Raw genomic sequence first — 23,006 nt, 5'->3', positions numbered from 1 at the left:
ACCTCTTCCGGAATCTTGTGTTCAATCCTAGGCATTACTGTATAAGGAGGCCATTGATATCACAGAGTATCCACAAAAGGGCAACCAAGATGGTGAAGAGCTTTCAGAATTTATCGTATGTAGAATGGCTGGAAGACCTTGGGATGTTTAGTCTGAAAAGACTGAGCAAAGATATGATAACTATTTCAAATGAAAGGCTTTCATGCCAGAGGGTTTAGATTTGTTCTGTTTGGTCCCAGAGGGCAGAACCAGAGCAATGGACAGGCATTGCAAGAAAGGCAAATTTAGGCTTACCATCCAGGAAAAAAAAAATTCCTAACAATAAGAGCTGCCCAGAGATGGAATGAATTGCCTCAGGTGTTTCTTCTAGCTTGGACATCTTCAAGCAGCTTTGGGTGTTCACTTTTAGGATGTGTTATACTGGGGATAAACTCTGGGTATAGGTTGTACTGAATGGCCACTGAGGTCTCTTCTCATTTTCAAATTCTATGATTCTGTGACTTGGGGCTCACCTTTAGGAACTGATGCCTCCGTGTGTGCATGTGTGCGTGTTGTGTTGTAAGATTAAAAAATTAATATCCAAAATACTCCAAGTATTATTTTTATAAGATTTAATAATAATAACTTGAAGCAAAGAAAAAATTAGCCTTAGTAAGAGAAGCTTCCCAGACTGCACACCAGGGATCAGAGCAGAGACCCCTGAGGGCAGGGTTTCCAGCAAATTTATTTCCTAAAATGTTAGGACACCAAGAGAGGACATAACTTAAAGGGATGCTGGGTAATGTAGCTCAGGTACATCAAATTTCTATTTACACTTCATCTTTCAGGTCAGAGCTGAACCCACAGAAGAACAAAAACAAAGGAGTAGAGGGGCCTCTGAGACTGGGATCAGATCAAATTCTAATGGAAATGGGAAGGGAGGGAAATGCTTGTGAAAATACAACGGTTTTCTTCAAAACTCTAGATTCCAAAATCCATAAGCCTGGAGGCATATCAGAGGATGGACCTCCAATACAAGTTTATCCATAGGTTCAATAGCTATGGAATCCCCAGATGATAGATATGCTCCAATTTTCCCACACTTCAGGGTGTTTAGTACTAGACTCTGACCAAGCACACAGAACACTCAGATCTAAGGCTTTATTCAGAAATTTAGGATTAAAATGGCAGAAGAGCAAACTAACGAAGTCCTCACCTCAGTTGGACATCTTGCTGGATACCCTACTACCAGATGGTATACCTTTCTACAAAGTGGCCATGCTCCAAAACCACCTCTTGTCAAACTCTTGTTGACCTTAATTGGGCACAATTAACGTCTCCACAAGATTTCAAATCATGTGATAAGTTCCCCCAAAGTCATTAAGGAATACAAAGAATTCCTTCTTACAGCACATTCTCCGTGGATGGCTCAACATGCATACAGTACTTTGAAAAGACTCATCCCAATTCCCTTCCCCTAAAATTTTATCAATTGAGTCATTTGGACTAAATGATGGATACTGCCAGGAGAGATAAACTGTGGAAGGGGGTCCATCGGTCCTTCTAAAAGTTCATGCCTGGCTAATGATACTACTAAAATCTGCATGGTACCTTTATACATTTTCTCATTTTAGCATTGTCTAATGTGGAATCATAATTCATGATTATTTTACAGATGAAATTAAGTGACTTATTCAGTCATACAGCTAGTATATGAACTCTATATTGAAAGAATGGTAATTTTGCAGTATGGGGGAATGTTGGGGAGAGTAGGATGCTATAGCAGGTCTTTGAGCAATTTGGGGACTTGGAATTTTGGGGGTTAGAATCCAAGCATACCAAAACTGAAGTTCTGTTAAGTAACTAATAACTACCATGACAAAGTGCCACCGCATCTGATAATTCTTATGGGCTCATCGCTGTGACTGGGTGTTAGTTGGAGGGGGGGAAAGGAAAAAAACCCAACAACCATAGTTTAGTGATAAGCCGGCTTTTTCCTGGTCTTAGAACAACTCATCCTACTCTATCACCAAACTTAGAGAGCCATTCTCATTCCCTCTACCTTAAAGGTGCTTTTCTAGATTTGAGTAATAAGTCTTTCATTCTCTCTTATCTCATTGTTTATTTTTAAATAATTTATTACTAGCTTAATTTTAAACATTAACAAAATCAGTGAAAGATTTTGACTATTTACAGTTCAATACATTAATTTCAACATTTAAAGCATCCATAAGTTTATTAGTTATTCCATGTCTGTATTAAATTTCAAATCATCTCTACATATTTATGTATATTTATATTCCCCTCCCTACTATTCTGTTGTAATCAGGATGAATTTTGTGCTTCTGGTTTGATTCATGTTATTTCATAATTTTTCCCCCGACTTTCATGTCCTGTTATCTTTTATTTTATTAAGAAAAATTTTCCATGGTTACATGATTCAGATTCTTTCCCTCCCCTCCTCCCACCCCTCTTATTTCATAATTTTGAGAGAAAAATTTTTCATATTTCCATGAGCCTCTGATCTAATGGGAGTGGGGGGGTACTTCCTCCAAAAGTGCAGATTGTGAACCATTCATACTGTTTCATCTGGTGCTACTATTCATATCATTCCATAAATCTGGGAAGGGGAGAACAATATACATTGTATAGATATTAAGGTATTTTGCAATGTTTCTCATTAATTTTTAATATGTTGTAGTATATGCTTTCAAAGGACAGGATCCCATGAACCAAAAGTTTCCAGGAGAAGTCAGTACAGGAAGGATATAAGAAGTGTTTCCAAATGAAATTCTGAAGACACAAAGAGAAAGGGCCATTCAGGAAGAAAATGGAATGTTGTCTGAAGAGACTGATATGGACCCACAGGAAATTCACTATAAAATTTGCATCTTAAGACACACACAGAAGACAAAAGGAAGGGAAGGTAACAAGAAGAATAAAAAGTATGATATAGAATCATAAAATTAAGTCAGAAGAGCCAAAGTTCAGAATGAACTGAGTCTGGTAAATAAAACTAAAGGCAAGAAAACATCTTTTATTTAGCTATACTGGAGTAAAGAGGAGGAACAAAGATGGTAGAAGGCTGCTCCCTGGGCTAGATGAGATTCTGATAAGAAACTACTCAATTCTTAGTTTGCTTCCATTTTCTCTGCCAACTGACCTGTGAATTGAAAATGGCATACAAAAATGGATACTACTGAGGAAATGACAACCAGAGTAAAGGAAATGCCTGTCCACAATCAGATCAAGGTAACTGGATCAAATGATTACCAAGCACTGGAGGAAATATGTCTACATTTGTGTCCATTTAGTCACTGTCAATCACCTTTGAAATGGAAGCAGTGTTGTGAGATATGAGTCTTTAGTGCTTTGAGACAATCCTTCAATCAGGATCCCTCCTCCCTAGGTATTGTGCATGGCCTCACACTGTTAACATAAATTAAATGGATAAAAAGGCCTAGATAATCACACACTTATCAGATTGGCAGATGAGGTAAAGCCAGGAGGGAGAGCTAACACAATAGATAGGATCCAAGCTATCTTGACTGATTAGGATATTAGACTGAATCTAATAAGCTGATATTTAGAGACAAGGACCAAGTTGTGGGGTTAAAAAAAAACTGATTTCACAAGTGAAAAATGAGAGAATAATATTTATACAGCAGTTTCTCTGAAAAATATCTGAGGATTTTAATGTTGACTCAATGTGAGTCAACAGAATGATGTAACAGCCAAAAAAGCTAATAAAAAAAAAGGCATTGCTTTCAAGAATAAGGAGGTAATAGTCTCATTATGCTCCTCCATGGTCAGACCACATTTGGAATATTTTTTTCAATTCCAGGTACCCTGATAATCTGGTTAGCAGAAAAGTCAGTCAGGATATCAAAAAAGCCTTAAGTCCATGCCATATGAAGACTGACTAAAGTAAAGTGTGAATATTTGGTCCAGAATAGAAGACTTATGGGGCATATGACAGACATCTTCAAGTATTTAAAGGACTACCTCATGGAAAAAGTGTTACATGTGTTCTGCTACTTGGACCCAGAAGGTAGAACTAGGAGTAATGGAAAGAGGTTGAAAAAAGGCAATTTTAGATTTAATGAAAAATTTTAAATTCCTAATGACTAGAGGCTATCACATAGTGGAATGGGCTGCCCTAGGAAGTAGTGGGTTTTCCCTTTTTGGAGATCTAAAGAAATGCTGGATGATCTTTTCGAAGTTGTTGGAATGGATGCCTCTTGAGTCTCTTTCAACTTTGAAATTCTGAGACTCATTATTCCATTATGTTGATGTCACGACTCGGTGATTACCCAATATTTGAGCATTTCAGTTTTTTCCAGGTTTTTCTTTCCCCATTGGAGGCGGGGCAGGGAGAGGGTGAATCAACAAAATGTTGATTATTCATTACATTCATAGGATTTCTCACCAATATGAATTCTCTGATGTACAGCAAGGGATGAGCTATGGGTGAAGGCTTTTCCACATTCACTACATACATAGGGTTTTTCTCCAGTATGAATTCTCTGATGTTGGATAACACTTCCTTGCCGACTGAAGGTTTTTCCACATTCATCACACTTATAGGGTTTGTCTACTGTATGAACTATTTGATGTTGAATAAGACCGGCAGACTGGTTGAAGGCCTTACCACATTCATTACATTTATATGGTTTTTCCCCAGTATGAATTCTCTGATGTCGAGTAAGGTATAGTCCCTGGCTGAAAGCTTTTCCACATTCAAAACATTTGTAGGGTTTGTCTCCACTATGGATTCTTTCATGTAAAGTGAGGGAAGAGCTATTTTGGAAGGCTCTATTACACATATTACATTTATAGCATTTCTCTCCAGTATGGACCCTCTGATGGCGAGTAAGGTACATACTACGACTGAAGGATTTTCCACACTCACTACAGGTATAGGGTTTCTCCCCAGTATGAATTTTCCGATGTTCTGTGAGGTTTCCTGGATGACGGAAGGCTTGCCCACATTCATTACATTTATATGGTTTTTCTCCAGTATGAATTCTTTGATGTAGAGTAAGGAATGAGCTGTTAATGAAAGCTTTGCCACATTCACTACATTTATAAGGCTTCTCTCCAGTATGAATTCTGTGATGTAAAGTAAGCTGTGAACTATTACTGAAGGCTTTGCCACATTCATTACATTTATAGAGTTTCTCCCCAGTATGAGTTCTCTGATGTTCAGTAAGGTGTCCTCTCTGTCGAAAGCTTTTTCCACATTCATCACATTTGTAGGGTTTCTCTCCATTGTGAATTTTCTGATGTTCTGTAAGGTGACCCCTCCGACTAAAAGTTTTTTCACATACATTACATTTATAGGGTTTTTCTCCAGTATGAATTCTTTTATGGAGAACAAGGCCTGTGCACTTGCTGAAGGCTTTTCCACATTCAAGACATTCATAGGGTTTTTCTCCAGTATGAATTCTATGATGTACAATAAAAGTTGAGCTATTGCTAAAGGCCTTTCCACATTCATTACATTTATATGGTTTTTCTCCAGTATGAATTCTCTGGTGCTGATTAAAGTACATAATTTGGCTAAAGGCTTTTCCACATTCAGTGCATTTGTAGGGTTTTTCCCTGTTATGAATTTTCTGATGTTCAGTAAGGTGTCCTCTCTGACTGAAGGCCTTTTCACATATATCACACTTATAGGGTCTCTCTCCAGTATGAATTCTCTGATGTACGATAAGAGATGAGCTGTTGCTGAAGGCTTTTCCACATTCACTACATTTGTAGGGTCTCTCTCCAGTATGAATTCTCTGATGCCGAGTTAGGTACATAATCTGACTGAAGGCCTTTCCACATTCACTACATTGATAAGGTCGCTCTCCAGTATGAGTTCTCTGATGTCGAGTGAGGTACAAAATCTGGCTGAAGGCCTTTCCACATTCACTACATTGATAGGGCCTATCTCCAGTATGAATTTTCTGATGCCGAGCAAGGTACATAATCTGACTGAAGGCCTTTCCACATTCACTACATTTATATGGTCTCTCCCTAGTATGGATTCTCTGGTGGCGAGTAAGGTACATGCTTCGGCTAAAAGTTTTCCCACATTCAAGACATTCATAAGGTTTCTCTCCAGTATGAATTCTCTGATGCAAAATAAGGGATGTGCTATTACTGAAGGATTTTTCACAATCAGTGCATTTATAAGGTTTCTCTCCAGCAGGAATTCTCTTATATTGAGTAAGGTGCCGCTTTTGGTGGAAGGTTTTCCCAAACTCAGGATATGTATAAGATTTCTCTCCAGTAGGGATTCTGTGATAGCGAATAAGATCCGAGTGGTAACAGAAGGTTTTATTATATTCATTACTCTTCCAAAGTTTTCTCCCTGAGGAGATTCTATTATGTTTAACTAGATCTGAATACTGTTTGAAGTTATTTGCATATGCATCATATTTATGGACGAGCTTTTCTGTAGGACTACTCCACTGTATAACAGAGATTGACCTGTGACTAGAACTCCTCCTAAATTTGTCATGTTCATGACTTTTCATCTTATTAGAATTGTTCTTGTGGGTGATTATTTGCTTTAACTCTCTTCCCTGGTTGACTTGCTCCCTCTTGAACTTGCTATCACATTTGGGGGCTTCTTCAAGTCTGAAGTCCCAAGAATCATCTCTTATGAGTCTTTCCTGGGATAATTCTGCCATATAAAAACTCTCCATTGAAACTGTTTCTCTGGTTTCTGGCCAATCTGAAAGAAAAAAGAATATAAATGAACTAATTCATTTGACAAGTGTTTACTAAGTATCTGCTATGTATTAGAAATTCTCCTAGACATTGGGGATACAAGTTAAAAAACAAAATAGTCCCTTCATGTATTTGTATCCTGTTTTGGGAAGACAACATGTATATACATGTGTATATACATACATGATATATAGGAAGTAAATATGAAATCATTTTGGGGGGAAAGTAGAGAGTAACAACCGAAGATGATCTTAAACTGATCATTAAAAGAAGCTAGGAATTCTCTAAGCCAGATGTAAATTAAATTAATGAGCATTTATGAAGCACCTACTATGTGCCAGACACTATGCTAAACACTAGAAATTAAAAGAAAGATTAAAGAAATAGTTTTTACTCTCAAGGAGCTCACAGTCTAAAAGGGAGACCACACATAAACAATTATGTATGCAAATGATATAGAATCAACTGGAGATAATCAACAGAGGGAAGGCACTAGCACTAAGGGAGATCAGGAAAGTCTTCTCAAATATGAGATTTTAGCTGATCTCTGAAGGAAGCAGAGATGAGGAGTAGGGAAGAACCACCAGCATGGAAGTGAGACTCTGAAAATGCCTGGAGTGGAGAGATGGGATACTGTGCAAGGAATAGAAAAGGCCAAGGTCACCGGATCCCAGAGCAGATAAAAGGGAGCTAGATATAAAAAGCCTGAAAAAGTAGGAAGGGGTCAGATTATGAAGGGCTTAATATGAAAAACAAGATTTCATATTTGATCCTGGAGGTAAAAGAGTGCCACTAAGTTGATTGAATAGGGAGATGACATGGACAGAGCTGTACTTTACGAAGATCAATCTGACAGCTGAGTGGAAGATGGGAAGGGACTCAAAAGCAGGGCAATGCACCAGCAGCTATGTCAATAGTCCTGGTTTTTCCATGTTTCTCACTTCCAGTGTGCCAGGGTCATGAATGGAAAAGGAAGAGGCCCCTGGCTGCTAGTAGAAGGAAAAACAGCTATCTAGCTCAGTGGACTGAAAGCCAGGTCTAGAGGCAGGGGAATCTGAAATCAGATACTTCCTAACTGTGTGACTCCAGGCAAGTCACTTAACCTGAATAGCCTAGCCCTTATCCCTCTACTGTCTTGGGACTGATTGTGGAATATGGTATAAAATGCTAGTCTAAATGCATTTTTCCTTCTAACAAACCGTGATCTATTTTCCCAAAAGCCTTTGTCGAATATCAAAGGCTTTGCTCTACCTCCTACCAAAAGTTTAAGTTGCATCTTGGAGGCAGTCAGGAATTCTAAGAGGTAAAGCAGCCATGCATGGGCGACAGTAAGGATCTAATAAAGTCCATAAAGAAAGATCTGGCAGTTAACTAAAGATCAATTGTCAGGAAACAGTACAAAACAATTCAAGAACAAGAGGCAATAACATGAAGAAAGGCCAACAATTGGCATAAAGGAATAGAATCAATGGTAAATAAAATCAAAGGCCAGTAGGCCAGTTTTCCTAAGTGGTAGAAAATGTAGGAAAAAACTTAGGATAACTGAACAGGGGAAAACCTTTAAACCTTTGGAAAGAATTAAATGACAGGATTCCAACAAAGAGATGAGAAAATGCACATCCCTGTCTTCATAAGGGACTCTGGATGTGGAACACTGACTACATCTAGCCCCAACCTCAACTAATGTGTTTGTTAGTTTTGCTAAACTCTTTTTCTTTCCTCTTTCTTTTTTATTCTTTGTTAAAGGGAAGGATTACTGGGTAGGATAGAGGAAAGGAATATGGTTAAAAATGAAAGTAATGTAAAAACAAAAGCTATCAATAAGCAAAATTAGAAAAGAACTGGAAGGTAAAGCTCAGAGATATAATCTAAGACCCCACTACTGCCTGAAAGACAAAAGAATCAATCTTCCACTTTTCAGGAAGTGGATTAGTAATTAGTAAGACCATACAGATCAATGAAACTTGCCAGACTCTCTGAGAGAAACGTCAGATTCAATATATCATCCATAATGCTGTCAATCCTAGAGTTTCAAGAGGAATTTTATAAATCACCAAAAATAACATCACCATTCTCAATGGACTCCAATTTTAAAAATGGTATCATGATTTATATGTCATGGGCAACTGAACTTCAGCTTGTAATCTTCAAGCTAGCTGAAGAAGGAATATTAAATTAAGATTAAATTATTTTTAACATTTCTAAGGGTTAATACAGGCTAAATGAAACCAGACTGGGATCTCTGATGGCCAAATCTGCCCAGAAATAATCCTTCAGGTAATTCTTATAAGAAGGCAAAAAAGAAGGGGGATGTTTAGTATTCAGTCAATGAGACAAAACTGAATAACTCAGTGAGTATTTATTCAAATGTTACCCAGAGTCGACTAAACAATGATCTTGTTAGGCTCTAAAGGCATTTAGAGAAGTAGAGGAGAAAGATCTGGGAAGGAAATCTATCATGTTATTCAGCTACAGCAAAAATAAAAGGTAGGTAATAAGGAAAAAGACTTGTACAAAAATATTTATAGCTGTGCTCTTTATGATGGCAAAAAAATGGAAAATTGGAAAATGAGGGAGTGTCCCTCAATAGGGGAATGGCTAAACAATCTGTTGGTGATGGAATACTATTGTGCTAAAAGGAATAATGAACTGGAGGAATTCCATGTGAACTGGAAAGACCTCCAGGAATTGATGCAGAAAGGAGCAGAACCAGGAAAACATTGTACACAGAGACTGATACACAGTGGTACAATTGAATGTAATGGACTTCTGTACTAGCAGCAATGCAATGATCCAGGACAATTCTGAGGGACTTATGACAAAGAACGCTACCCACATTCAGAGGAAGAACTGTGGGAGCAGAAATACAGAAGAAAAACATTTGCTTGATCACATGGTTCAGTGGGGATATGACTGGGGATGTAGACCTAATCATCACTCTATTGCAGATATTAATAATATAGAAATGGGTCTTGATCAATGACACATGTAAAATCCAGTGGAATTGCTCACTGGCTATGGGAGGGGGTGGGAAGAGGGGAGGGAAAGAACATGAATCATGTAACTGTGGAAAAATATTCTTAATTAATTAATTAAACTTAATTTTTAAAAAATCAGAGGGGTTATGACCTAGAGTAGGGAATGAGCTCAGTAAAGGGGGCCAAGTTAAATATAACACCAGCAGTAGAGCTGGCAGGATCTGCAGTCGTCTTTAAGAGTGAGAAATCAGATTCTAAAAGGAACACCAGAATATCAGCGTTACTCTTGGTCCTCCAGGAGTATTCGAGTGTTCACAACGGACCAGCACCTTGGTGGAAGGGCTTGCCAAGCTCTCTGCAGGGCTGCTGCTGGACACCTTTCACTCAGCTCTCATTGGTGGCTCCAAGAAGCTGCAGCATGTGCAGGGGCCACACCTCAAAAAACCACCTCAGCAGATAGGTTAAAGCAAGTTTAGGGTAACCAATAGACCATAGATTTATTAGTGAGTTAGAGGGGTGCCTACCCCAAGCATGGTTATTTAGTTGGGCTTTTTTTTTAAACCCTTGCCTTCTGTCTTAGTATCTATTCTAAGACAGAAGAGTGGTAAGGGTCAGCAGTGGGAGTTAAGTGACTTGCCCAGGGTCACACAGTCAAGAAATGCCTGAGTCTGGATTTGAACCCAGATCTTCCCAACTCCAGACCTGGTGCTCTATCCATTGTGCTACCTAGCTGCCCTGCTAGACTTGGATAAGAAAATAAAGGCTTTGCCTAATTTTTCAAATGCCCAGAAGCAAGATTATTTTAACTGATGACTTGAAGGACACAACAGGAATGGGAAAGCATAAGAAGGAAACTAATCCATTAGCAAATCAATCACATGCTGGAGGAATTCTCTGATCATGGTCATATGTGGTAAAAAGGGAAAGGAGGAGGAGACTTGTTATGGAATTCTGGGTGAGGCTGACCCTGTATTTTGCAGGGATTCCATGCTGCCATCCTTTACATAACAGACTGCATAGATGAAAGGGAAGAAAGGCCAGCATTTTAATAGGGAAAAAAAATCTAGAATCCATCTAGAAACAGCACTAACCAGTGCTCTGGATATGCGTCCGTGTCAAATTAAGTATCTGTAAAGGGCAGCATCTAAATTCTGTCTAAAGTTGTAGATGGAGCCAGGGATGGATTAAGCTAAAGGGCAGTAAGGCAGACCTTAGTCCTACTGAGAAGACAAATTAGATAATCTAAATCTACTCTATATGACTTGCAGCACTGAGACGCCACCATGGTGGGAAGACAGGGTGCAACAATTTGGAAAAACAAGAATATTTAGGGAGAAATCCTCAAATTATTTAAAATATTAAAATGGACCTGTGACCTTACTAATGTCATATGCATAATAAAGAAAGTAAAAAAATGATGAGAAAACCAAGAACAATGTGGTTATTACTATGTATATAATATATGTAACTATATAAACCTTTTGGGGAGGGCTTGTTGTTGTTCAGTTGCTTCAGTTGTGTCTGACTCTGTGTGACCCCATTTGGGGTTTTCCTGGCAAAGATATTGGAGAGTTTTGCCGTTTCCTTCTCCAGCTCATTTTGCAGGTGAGCAAACTGAGGCAAACAGGGTTAAGTGACTTGCCCAGGGTCACACAGATCATTCATGTCTGAGAAGATAAGTCTTCCTGACTCTGGGCTGGCCCTCTATTCACTGCACCACCTCTCTGGCTGGGGCTAAAGATCAGCAAATAACAATGACAAACACATCCATGATAAGGGAGAAGGACAGAGAGACACACAGAGACACAGAGGGAATGGCAATGAGCACTGGGCGGCGAAGGGCCCGAAGCATTTAGTGAAGATGCGGGTCAGCAGTGTGTGTCCGATGATGTTGAAAAAGAGAAGAATGAGGAAAGTTCTATGAACCAAGTAGAGGCAGACAGAGAAGGCCTCCCAGAATGGTTTTCTCCTGTTGGTGCCACCTACAGACAATGGAGCCGGTGGGCAGAGCGTCTGACAGAGCTAAGAAGGGCAGCAGCGTGAAGGCTGCTTGATGTCTCTGGTTCTAGGAAGCCCCTGGGTCAGGCGTGTGGAGAGAGCACGGGACAAGCAGGGTGCTCATCGGTGACTGAGACGATATCAGGAGACAGAGGGAAGCTCCCGGCACTTTGGTAAACCCCCGATGGAGGACTTCCAGGAAGATGTGCAAAAGAGTTACACGGGTTGAGAAGGAACCACATAATTTGCACGTAATGGCTGAAGTAGCCAGATCTATGATCTCTGGAGACAGAAACCCTGGCTCCTGAATTGAGGACCTGGGTTCAAATCCCACCTCTGACACGTAACATCTGTGCAACTTTAGTGAAGTTAGTTCACCACCCTGTGCCTCCGTTTCCTCATCTATAAACGGTGGCTATTGGACTAGAGGTGTCTGAGGCCCCTTCTGGCTCTAGGATCTGTGATCACATGAGCCTGCAAAGTATCAAAGAATTCTTCTTTTAAATAGAGTGCAGCTCTCTGAGAGCAGAAGGAACCTGGGAAAGCAGGAAAGACTAGGGCTATGGGGAGAAGTCACTACCGCGGGCAAGCTGGAGCCCGGAGAGAGACTTCAACCCCCGCATTGTACAGATAAGGCCAAGAGAGGTGACATGACTTGCCTCGAGGTCATGCAGGTACTCTGTCTCCTGGCCACTGGCATTCTCTGGTACCATCATGCTCCACCAAGGCCCTCGAAGGGCAGGATGGGGTCAGGATTCCAAACGCTGGTGGAAGGGGCAGCTTTAGAAACTAACTGGGAAAAGAGAAAAGGGTCTGTCCCTACAAAAATATCTACAATAGCTCTTTTTGTGGTGGCAAAGAATCGAAGATTGAGGGGATGCCCATCAACTGGACAACGGCTGAACAAGTTAATGGTATATGATTGTGATGGAAGACTATTGTGCTAGATGCATGCAGGATGGTTTCAGAAGCTGGAAAACTTACATGGACCGATACAAAATGAAGTGAGCAGAACCCGGAGAACGATGTACAGGAACAGCCATATTTTAATGATGATCAACTATGACTTAGCTACTGTGATCCACAATGAAAATGCTGCCTGTCTCCAGTGAGAGAATTGATGAATTCTGAATGCAGATTGAAGCTAACTTTTTTCACTTTCTCTATATTTCTTGCTTTTTATTATGGTTTTGGTTTTTTTTTTTTTTTTTGCAACATGGCTAATATGGAAATATGTTTTGCATGACTTCACATATGCTGTTTCAATGGGAAGTGAAGGGCTGGAGGGAGGAAGAGAATTTAGAACTCAAAAAAAATTTTTTTAAGAATGTTAAAAATAAATTCTTTTTAAAAAGAAACTAAATGGTTCACTTCTTTATTAAAGACTAGAAAGGATTAGAGGAAAGAGCGGAGGAAATGAAGAGCCGAGGAGACGGGTTTGGGAAATCATGTGTGATACTGGAAATTTGGGGACCCTTGAACTTATTTTGAGATCTCTGGTCTAAACTTCCTGTGAACATTTGGATCTCATTTCAAACTACATTTCCCATGATTCAACGGGCTTCCTTCTTGGGTGGTGATGCGAGCCAATGTAAAGAGAAGCTTAAGTAGAGAGAACTTGATCGGGATACTCTCTTTCCTAGGAAGCAGCCAAGGGGAAGGTATGGCGGGCCATTCGAATTAAATCATAGCAGGCACATGTTTTTCTTAATTATCAATATGGATTACAATAAACCCTTGATATTTTTAAATATACCCTTCTATATTAATTTATTTGTAACACATGTTTATAGGGACTGAGGATCATCTAAAAATTCATGGTGAAAAGTCTCTGCTTGTCTCCACAGACTCGGGGGCTTTGAGGAGTGCTCTCTGCCCACCAACTGAAAGGCCTTTCCTCCTAAATGACCAAATGAGATCTTGCTTTTAACAACTCACTTGTGTCTTGTTTCATTCACTCACCTAGATCAGGGCCTCTTGAGATCTCCCTCTCCAGTATCCATGGTGCCTCCCCTCGCTCCAACCTACAGATGACTTCTGGTTTGAAAACCTGAAGCCCTGTTTATAGAGAAAGAAATGGAAAAGGTTGTAATGACAGAAAGTCATCTTATAAGTCAATCCTAGAACCTGACTCTTCTGGGAAAAGAAGGAATGATCTAAACAAAGGACCTCTGAAGAATGTGCTGTATTATACTTCCAGGATACCTGGGAAGGCGGATCATGCAGAGGTTCTGGGATCATAGAACTAATTTTCTTGCCTCTGTTCCTTTTAAGGAAGATGGGAACCATTCACATCTACAGCCACCTGAACTGGGATTTGGGGAAGAAATCCTGACCTGGAGGGAGGAGAGAGAATGGGGAAGGAAGAGCTCTGCAAAGAGAGGCTGCCAATTTCTAGTTGTAAAAAGCAAAAAAGGGAATAGGCAGAGACGGAGAAGGCCCAAGGCCCCCTCACAATGCCTCCAAAGCCTGGGGGAAGCACAGATACAAGAGTGCCTTTATCTCTGGAGAAAGCCACCCTTACCCAGGGACACCAGGTTCCTGTAGTTCTCTAACATCACATCTCGGTATAGGTTCTTCTGAGCGAGGTCCAGCTGGCCCCACTCCCCCTGGGTGAAGTCCACAGAGACATCCTTGAAGGTCACTGACTCCTGAAACATCAAAAACACATCTTTTATGCAAGGATCATCGGAACAAAGAAGAGAGAAAGAAGGCAGCATCTACAATGGCCGGTGCCCACAGTGTGGAGGTCCTGGGGAATCTCAGCCAAAAAGAAGGGACGATCCATCCAACTAAGCATTGAGCTAGGACCTACTCTAGGCCAAGCACTAGGCTAGAGAGGAGGCATACAAGAAAAAAGATGAAACTGTCCCTGCCCTCCAGGACTCCTGCTAGGGAAGGGCAATGCCTACAGAGAGAAATAAATACAAGACAAGTCGAGTAAGAATGACATCATGCAAACCCTAACAGCTGAGATGGAGAGGGCCTCCTGGAGGAGGTGGCACATAAACTTGCCTCTGGATGGAATAGAGGATCCAAATAGGCTGAAGTGATAGGAAGACCCTTCTGGGTATAGCTGACAGCCTGTACAAAGGTGTGGTGGTAGGAGATGAACAAGTAGGCCAGCTGAAAGGTTCCAGGTATGAACAAATCATGAAAGTATTAAAGATGTGCTCAAAAGCTGACTAACAAGCAAAAAGCTCATGGACCAGACTTATGGATATGTTTCTAATATTTCACATGATTGACTTCTGAATCCTTAAATTTGGATGGGGTTAAATTTGGTTGATCTTAAAAGCCAAACCTCTGCTGTTATCCCTTGTGTGTAAGCTTGCAGACAAATGTTAGGGTCTTTTGGAATATCAAAGATCCACACCTAAGATAAGTCTGGTGCCAGCTTTCCAGAAAGGAGAAGAGTCCCGGCCCAGCTACCTGGCCACCTGTTGTGTTATCATCCGTCCTTTTGGCTTTGTCATTCAACTATTAAAACTTCTGATGTACCCAATGGGTGATGGACACCCTGCTTGTGCAACGACCCTTCATAAACAGATGAGCTCCCTCATTCAGGGTCAGTCGGACACTCTCTCCCGGACTGTCAGAGCAAGGGCTGACAAGCTGAATGTGACCCCGATGACTGCCGTGTCTCTTTGCCCATTTTCTCTCTTTATGTCTTACCTACCTTGATCTTTAAGCCTTCCTCCCAGAGTCCCTCAGGCCCCAACTTCCCTTGCAGGGGCTCAACCCACACAAGAATATCTTGTACCAGCTGGGAGCATGAGGAAGAATGATGGGAAATGAGCTGCAGAGCTGGTCTGAAGTGGGACTGAAGGGTTTGTCCTCTCTGGCTTTCCCCTTCCCCCGGCTCTCAAAGCGAAGGGCAGATTCTCTGCTGCCTGAGGAAGGGCGGCCAGAGCCGGAATGTGCCCTGTAGGCAGTCAGGAATCCAAAATTAAACAGTGAGGCTGCAGCTGCCTAGAGAGCCTCAGGCTGCCACAGGGGTGCAGGTTGGGCCAGGAGGAGATTCCATGATCTCAAAGGAAATCCCAAGGAAGGAAGGAGCTGGCTATCTGCAGGATGTACCAAAGACAGCGGCCCAGAATGGGGTGCCCAGGCACAGCGGCGGGGACCACGCCTCCAGCTCCCACACCCGCCACACACGAGGAGGACATTTGGGGAAGGACAGGCAACTGGTGAAGAGGGACTAAAGGCCTGGAGACACGATGGGGCTGGCTATGAAGAGGGGAGTCATCAACAAAGAGCTGACAATGGCCGGAGCACCAGGCCTGTAGTTATTAGGGCCCAAGTTCAAATCTGGCCTCAGACACTTACTAGCTGTGTGACCTTGAGCAAGTCATTTAACCCTGCTGGCCTCAGTTTCCTTATCTGTAAAACAAACTGGAGTAAGAAATGGAAAGCAATCCAGGATCTTTGCCAAAAAAACCCCAAATGGCATTGCAAGGAGTGACTATGTCACATGAATAACAATAGATGGTTCAGGGGATAAAGAGCTAGCCTGGAGTCAGGAAGATAGGAATTCAAATCTAACTTCAGACACTTACTAGCTGTGTGACCCTGGACAAGTCACTTAATCACTCTCTGCCTTAGTCTCCCCAACTGCAAAATGGGACCTCCCTTCCAGGATCAATGAGGGGAATCACATGAGATAATACTTAGAAAGCGCTTGGCACAGTGCCTACACACAGTGGGTGCTTAATAAATGCCTGTCCTCTCCTCTCTCCAGAGAGAGACAAGAGAGACAAGAGGACACAAGGCAGAGTTTTGGGAATCTGCTCACAGTTGCCGAGGTGGGTATAGACACCCTATGTTTATGTTAACAGAAGTGAGTCTACACTGCAAGAATTGGGTCTTTCTGCTACTCCCCAAATGACTCCTTTTCACCATGATGCTTGTTCTCTCAAGCCTCTCACAGCATTCCCTCCTCTCCTCTTCTCTGTGAGGGCCTTGACTCATACTTTAGCAAAAAAAACTGAAGAGAGCTCCTTCTCATTTCAGAGTCTCCTGACATCTTGTTTTACCCTAAATGCTGATGAGGAGGTGGTCCTTCTCCTTGCCAAGGCCAACCCCTCTTTATGCATCCTTAACTCCAAACCCTCCTACTTTTTCCAACAGGTGGTGGCCACCATTATCCCCATTCTCTCTAATCTACAACCTCTCCCTATCTCTTGGCTCTTTCTCTGCTGCCTACAAATATACTCGTGTCCCTTCCATTCTTTTATTAAATTTTACTTAAAAACAATGAAAAATAAATTTTCTCTTCTTCCCATCTTCCCCCAACATTGGGGGAAAAGAAAAACAAAACTCTTATAGCAAATATGCAGAGACAAGCAAAATATGTTTCCATAATGACTGTGTCCAAAAAATCTATGTCTCATTCTACAGCCTGCATCCATCACCTATCAGAAGGTGGGTCATCACTGGTCTTCAGGAATTATGGTACATCAATGCCTTGATCAGTCTTAAATCTTGCAAAGTTGTTTGTCTTTAATACTACTATTGTCTAAATTGTCCTTCTGGTTCTGCTCACGTCACTCTGCATCAATTATACAAGTCTTCCTAGATTTCTCTGAAATCATCCTTTTGATAATTTCTTATGTTGTAATAATATTCCATTACGTTAAAATATCATCATTTATTCAACCATTTCCAAACTGATGGGCACACCTTTAGTTTCCATTCTTTGCCACCACAAAAGAGCAATTATAAATATTTTGCATATAGTAGGAATTCATTATTCCTCATTTAGGTCCAATTTCAGTTCATTCCAACTCAAAACCATCCTCTGCAGAGCTGCCAAAGTATATCTGACCATACTATCCCATTCTCTATGAACTCCAGGAGCTCCCTTGTACAATCATGATCAAATATAAGTCCTATACCTACTTGTACACAAATATTTTTAGCAGCTCTCTTTGTAATAACAAAGAATTAGACCATACCTATCAAACTAACAAGAAACGTTTTTGTAGATTTAGAAAAAATTATAACAAAGTTCATTTGGAAGAACAAAAGATTAAGAATACCAAGGGAAATAATGAAAAAAATGTGAAGGATGGGGGCCTAGCAGTACCAGATCTTAAACTGTACTATAAAGAGGTGATCATCAAAACAATCTGGTACTGGCTACAAGACAGAAGGGAAGATCAGTGGAATAGAATTAGAGTAAATGTCCTCAGCAAGAGAGTGTTTGATATTCCCAAAGATCCCAGCTTTTGGGGCAAGAGCCCACTCTTACAAAAACTGCTGGGAAAATTGGAAAACAGTATGGGAGAGATTAGGGTTAGATCAACATCTCACACTCTACACCAAGATAAATTCAGAATGGGTTAATGACTTAAATATAAAGAGGGAAATTATAAGTAAATTAGGTGAACATAGATTAGTATACCTGTCAGATCTATGGGAAAGGAAAGAATTTAAGACCAAGAAAGAGATAGAGGATAGATGAATAATTTTTATTACATTAAATTAAAAAGGTTTTGTATAAACAAAACCAATGCAACCAAAATTAGGAGGGAAGCAACGAATTGAGGAAAAAATATAACAAAAACCCCCGACAAAGATCTAATTTCTCAAATTTATAAGGAGCTAAATCAATTGTACAAAAAAACAAGCCATTCCCAATTGATAAATGGTCAAGTGACATGAACAGGCAGTTTTCAGACAAATAAATCAAAACTATCAATAAACACATGAAAAAGTGCTAAATCTCTCATAATTAGAGAAATGTAAATCAAAACAACTCTGAGGTACCACCTCACACCTAGCAGACTGGCTAATATGATAGCAAAGGAAAGTTATAAATGTTGGACAGGATGTGGCAAAATTGGGACATTAATGCACTGCTGGTGGAGTTGTAAATTGATCCAACTGTTCTGGAAAGCAATTTGGAACTATGCCCAAAAGACTTTAAAAGACTCGCTGCCCTTTGATCCAGCCATACTACTGCTGGGTCTGTACCCCAAAGAGATAATAAGGAAAAAGACTTGTACAAAAATATTTATAGCTGCACTCTTTGTGGTAGCAAAAAATTGGAAAATGAGGGAGTGTTCCTCAACTAGGGAATGGCTGACCAAATTGTGGTATCTGTTGGTGATGGAATATTATTGTGCTGAAAGGAATAATGAACTGGATGAATTCCATGTGAACTAGAACAACCTCCAGAAACTGATACAGAATTGATACAGGAATTGATACAGAGCAAAAGGAGCAGGACCAGGAGGACATTGTACACAGAGACTGATACACTGTGCGACAATCAAATGTAACGGACTTCTCTATTAGTAGCAATGCAATGACCCAAGACAATTCTGAGGGTTATGAGAAAGAATGCTATCCATATCCAGAGAAAGAACTGTGGGAGCAGAAATGCAGAAGGAAAGCATATGATCCATCATGTGGTTCGATGGGGATGTGATTGGGGATGTTGACTTTAAATGATCACTCTGCTGCAAATATGAATAACATGGAAATAGGTTTTGAACAATGATAACCCAGAAGAACTGCTTATCAGCTCCAGGAGAGAGGAGGAAAGAGGGAAAGAAAAGAACGTGAATTATGTAACCATAGAAAAATCTTATTAATTAATTAATTAATTAAAAACAAAGAATTAGAAACAGGGATATCTATCAATTAGGGAATGGCCGAACAAGTTGTGGTATGTGGTTGTAATGGAATACTACTGAGTCATAAGAATGATGAACAGAATGAGTTTGGAAAAACCCAGAAAGACCTATATGAACTGATGTGAAGTGAAGTGAAGAGAACACTGTATACAGTAACAGAAATATTACACAGTGATCAGCTGTGAAGGACTAAACTATTGTCAGCAAAGCAAGTGTCCAAGATAAACACAAGGGACTCATGATGAAAATGCATCCACAGCCAAATAAGGAACTATTGGAATCTGACTGCTGATCAAAGTAGGCCATTCTTCACTTTATTTCCTTCCTGAGTTTTTATTGTCTGAGTGATATGTGTTTTCTTTCATGTCATGAGGAATATGGAAATTTGTATTGCACTACAGCACTGGTATAACCTATATCAAACTATTTACTCCCTCAGTGGGGAGGGAGGATAGAATCTGAATATCATGTGTCAAGATAACAAATGTCAAAAACTGTAATTGAAAAAAGTTAAATAAATATGTGCGTGTGTGTGTGTGTGTGTGTGTGTGTGTGTGTGTGTGTATACATATGTCCTATCTGGTATTTAAAGCTTTCTGGCCCCTTCCTGGTCTCCTTACATGTAGTCTCTACAACACAGTCATGCTGGCTGACTGGCTGTTTATCTTTCATCTTGTACCTTTGCCCCAGCTCTTCCTCATACCTCAAAGATTGAATGTTCTGAAGGATAACACGTGAGGCTAATGGCCCTGACAAGAGGCTTTAGTTGGTCAGAGAATATCTAAGAAAGGAACAGAAATGTGTCCACATTGAGAAATGTGATTCCTTTTTAGGAAGAGCTAAAATACCAACTTACTTGGGATGTAGCTATTAGGAACCCAGAGGTCATTTCCTTCCCAGCGAGGATCCCTTCCTAAGGAAAGGCAGATGTAAGAAGGGAGACCTGGAGGAAAAGAAAGAAATTATGAGACATCAATGCTGACTCAGCTCTGAAAGTCACTGAAATCCAGTTAGGTGTGATCCCATTAGTACCCTAGAGAAGACTGAGAGGTCAAAGGGAGTCCAGAAACATTCACCCTTTACTAGGAAAAGAGGGAAATGGTTTACACTCAGGCCTAAAGTTTGATTCTATTTCTGTGCTCAAAGCAGGTTCTAAAAAATAAAGGTATTGGGGCAGTTTGGTGACGGAGCCAGGCCTGGAGACAGGAGGGTTTAAATCTGGCTCTGACACTTTCTTACTGTGTGACGCTGGCCAAGTCACTCAACCCCAAATGCCTTATCACGCTTATACCTTGGAACTGACATGATCAATTCTAAGACAGAAGGTAAGAGTCTAAAAATAAATAAATAGAAGTCCAGTCTGGGAGTAAGGACACATAGGTTAAATTTGGTCTTCTGTACTTTGTGGTAATAAGCTTGTAATTTATTATCTTTATGCCTCAGTTACTTTCTCATTTCATGATGTAAAACATTTCCATTGCCCTTCCTGCCTCAAAGGATTAGAGAGATCATATTTCTAAGTCCTCTGAAGCCTACTGTTGGACAGGGTGGTGCTATCTAAGCATGGGATGTTCCATTGTGGGAGGGATACAAATAATCTGATTCTTCCAAAGGTTACCTAAGATGGAAGCTATGTGTTTGAAGCACTTTTCAGTCTTCCAAGTACTATAGAAATATCAATTATTAGTAGTATTATCAAAACTGGTTCATGTTGTAAACGGTTGTCAACTCCAATCTCATTCATCAGGTATTAGGTATTTCATGATCCTGGGGGAGCTTGCAGACTATGTTCTCACTGAGTCAAATCCACAATGAGCCATGCGTCAGAGTGCACCTAGATTTTAGCAAAGCATTTGTTAAATAGTATCTTACGCTATTTTTGTGGTAAAGATGGAGAGATGGAGCCTGCACAGAAACACAATTGGGTTGATTGATATCAATATGGAAGAGAGACTAAGCAATCTGCATTTGTCTCCATGCTGCTTACCATTTTAAGTCTTAGGCAGAGATGGCATATTCATCAGATTTGAAGATTTTTTTTTAAAGTTGAGAAGAATGGCTAATATGTTGGGTGATAAATTTGGACAGTCTAAGGATTAGGATAAATGTCATGAGATGACTGTTCATTGGAATAAGTGTCAAGTCTTATACCTAGGTTCAAAAATTGACATCAGAAGTAAACAACTGGGGTAGTGAGACTGGACAGTGGTCTATCAGGGGAAAAAAGGTAGAATTTTGTGAGCTTCAAGCTTACTCTAAGCCAGTGGTGAAAGGAGAGCCCAGATCTAATGCAAAATCTAATACAAATCTAATGCAATCTTGGGAGTCATCAGGAGAAGCCCAGTAACCAGGACTAAGGAAGCTATACTCTCACTCTGCTCTCATCAGAGCACTGTATCAAGTTCTAAGGACCACATTTTTATAAAAATATTGACAGTGTGGAGAGTTCTGGAAAAAGGCCAACAGCATAGTGAATGGTCTTGAATTCATGCCATATGACAAATGGAGGAGGGGGCTGGGGTGTGTATGAAGGAGAGCAAATAATAATTATCATCAAATTTGTCCCTCTGACCCCAGGAAGACCAGGAATAATGGGTAGAAGTTTTAAAAAAATTAAGTTTCATGTAAGGAAAAACAAACTATTAAAACTGATCAAAACTGGAATGGGTTGCCTCAGAGGGTTGGAGATTCTGGCACCCCCTTCATTCAATGCCTTCAAACAAAAGCTTGATGGCCATTTGGTGGATACGATTTAGAGGCCACCAGACAGGGCAAGGGAAGTTTGAACCACGTGGCCTCTGAGAACTCTGAAATGTTCTTGTTCATGTAAAGACAAGATTCCATGATGTCGCATTTCAGATGTAGTCTGGCCAGGATCCAGCATACCAGAGTGGAACATCACCTCCCTGAGCCTGTATAGCCCTGGGGCACTCTAGGAAAGTAGACTTTTCAAATTTACTCTCAAATCATTAGCCAGACAAGACCCTTAAGTTTCACCAGTTCAGAAATGACAGTCCAATGTCTCACCATCTATTCCGCTAGAAGGGCATGGCAATGTGCCAGATGCTTTGCAAAAATCTATGGTAAAAATACCACCTGGCAGGATTCTTTGTTCTTTTCAAACTTCCAAAGATCTGGGGCAGTGGCTCTGCAATATTTGCAAATTCTTCCCAAATAAAGAATATAAATCTTGTGGGATTGGTAGCTTGAACTTTTTATGAGTTGTGCTGGCTGTTAGAAGGTCAACAAAGGCATAGTAAGCACCTACCCCACGCCACTGGGTCCCTGCCTTCAAGGAGTTCACATTCAATTGGAGGAGATGAGAACAAATTATATAATAATAATAATAATGGCCGGCACTTACACAGCACATTGCAGATATTATGTAATTAACTCTCACAACAATTCTAGTAAGTAGGGACATTAATTACCATCTGCATTTTACAGTTGGGGAAACTGAGGCAGGCGGAGGGCAGAGTGACTAGCCCAGGGTCATACATCTAGTATGTGTCTGAGGCTGGATTTGAACTCAGATCGTCCTGACTCCAGGCACATATACAGGATAGATGGGCATATATGCATATATATATATATATATATATGTGTGTATATATATATATACCAGGCACATATACAGGATAGATGGGCATATATGCATATATATATATATATATACACACACACA

At 40.4% G+C, this 23,006-nt stretch overlaps 1 protein-coding gene across 1 annotated transcript in view; it reads right to left on the bottom strand.

Moving 5' to 3' along the window:
- Positions 1-3,851: 3,851 nt before the first annotated feature.
- LOC123240761 (zinc finger protein 665-like) overlaps positions 3,852-23,006 on the bottom strand; it is a 45,741-nt gene continuing 26,586 nt past the window's right edge. Inside the window, exons 4-5 of the mRNA XM_044668473.1 lie at positions 4,847-6,129; positions 3,852-4,762 (exon numbers count right to left, since the gene is read on the bottom strand). Of these exons, the coding sequence (XP_044524408.1) occupies positions 4,380-4,762; positions 4,847-6,129 (1,666 nt within the window). The 3' untranslated portion in view covers positions 3,852-4,379. The remainder of the gene's footprint in view (positions 4,763-4,846; positions 6,130-23,006) is intronic.

Source organism: Gracilinanus agilis, chromosome 3 (assembly GCF_016433145.1).
Source record: "Gracilinanus agilis isolate LMUSP501 chromosome 3, AgileGrace, whole genome shotgun sequence".
NCBI lineage: Eukaryota > Metazoa > Chordata > Mammalia > Didelphimorphia > Didelphidae > Gracilinanus > Gracilinanus agilis.
The sequence above is the reverse complement of the archived record's forward strand: the minus strand, read 5'-3'. Positions and strand labels throughout refer to the sequence as shown.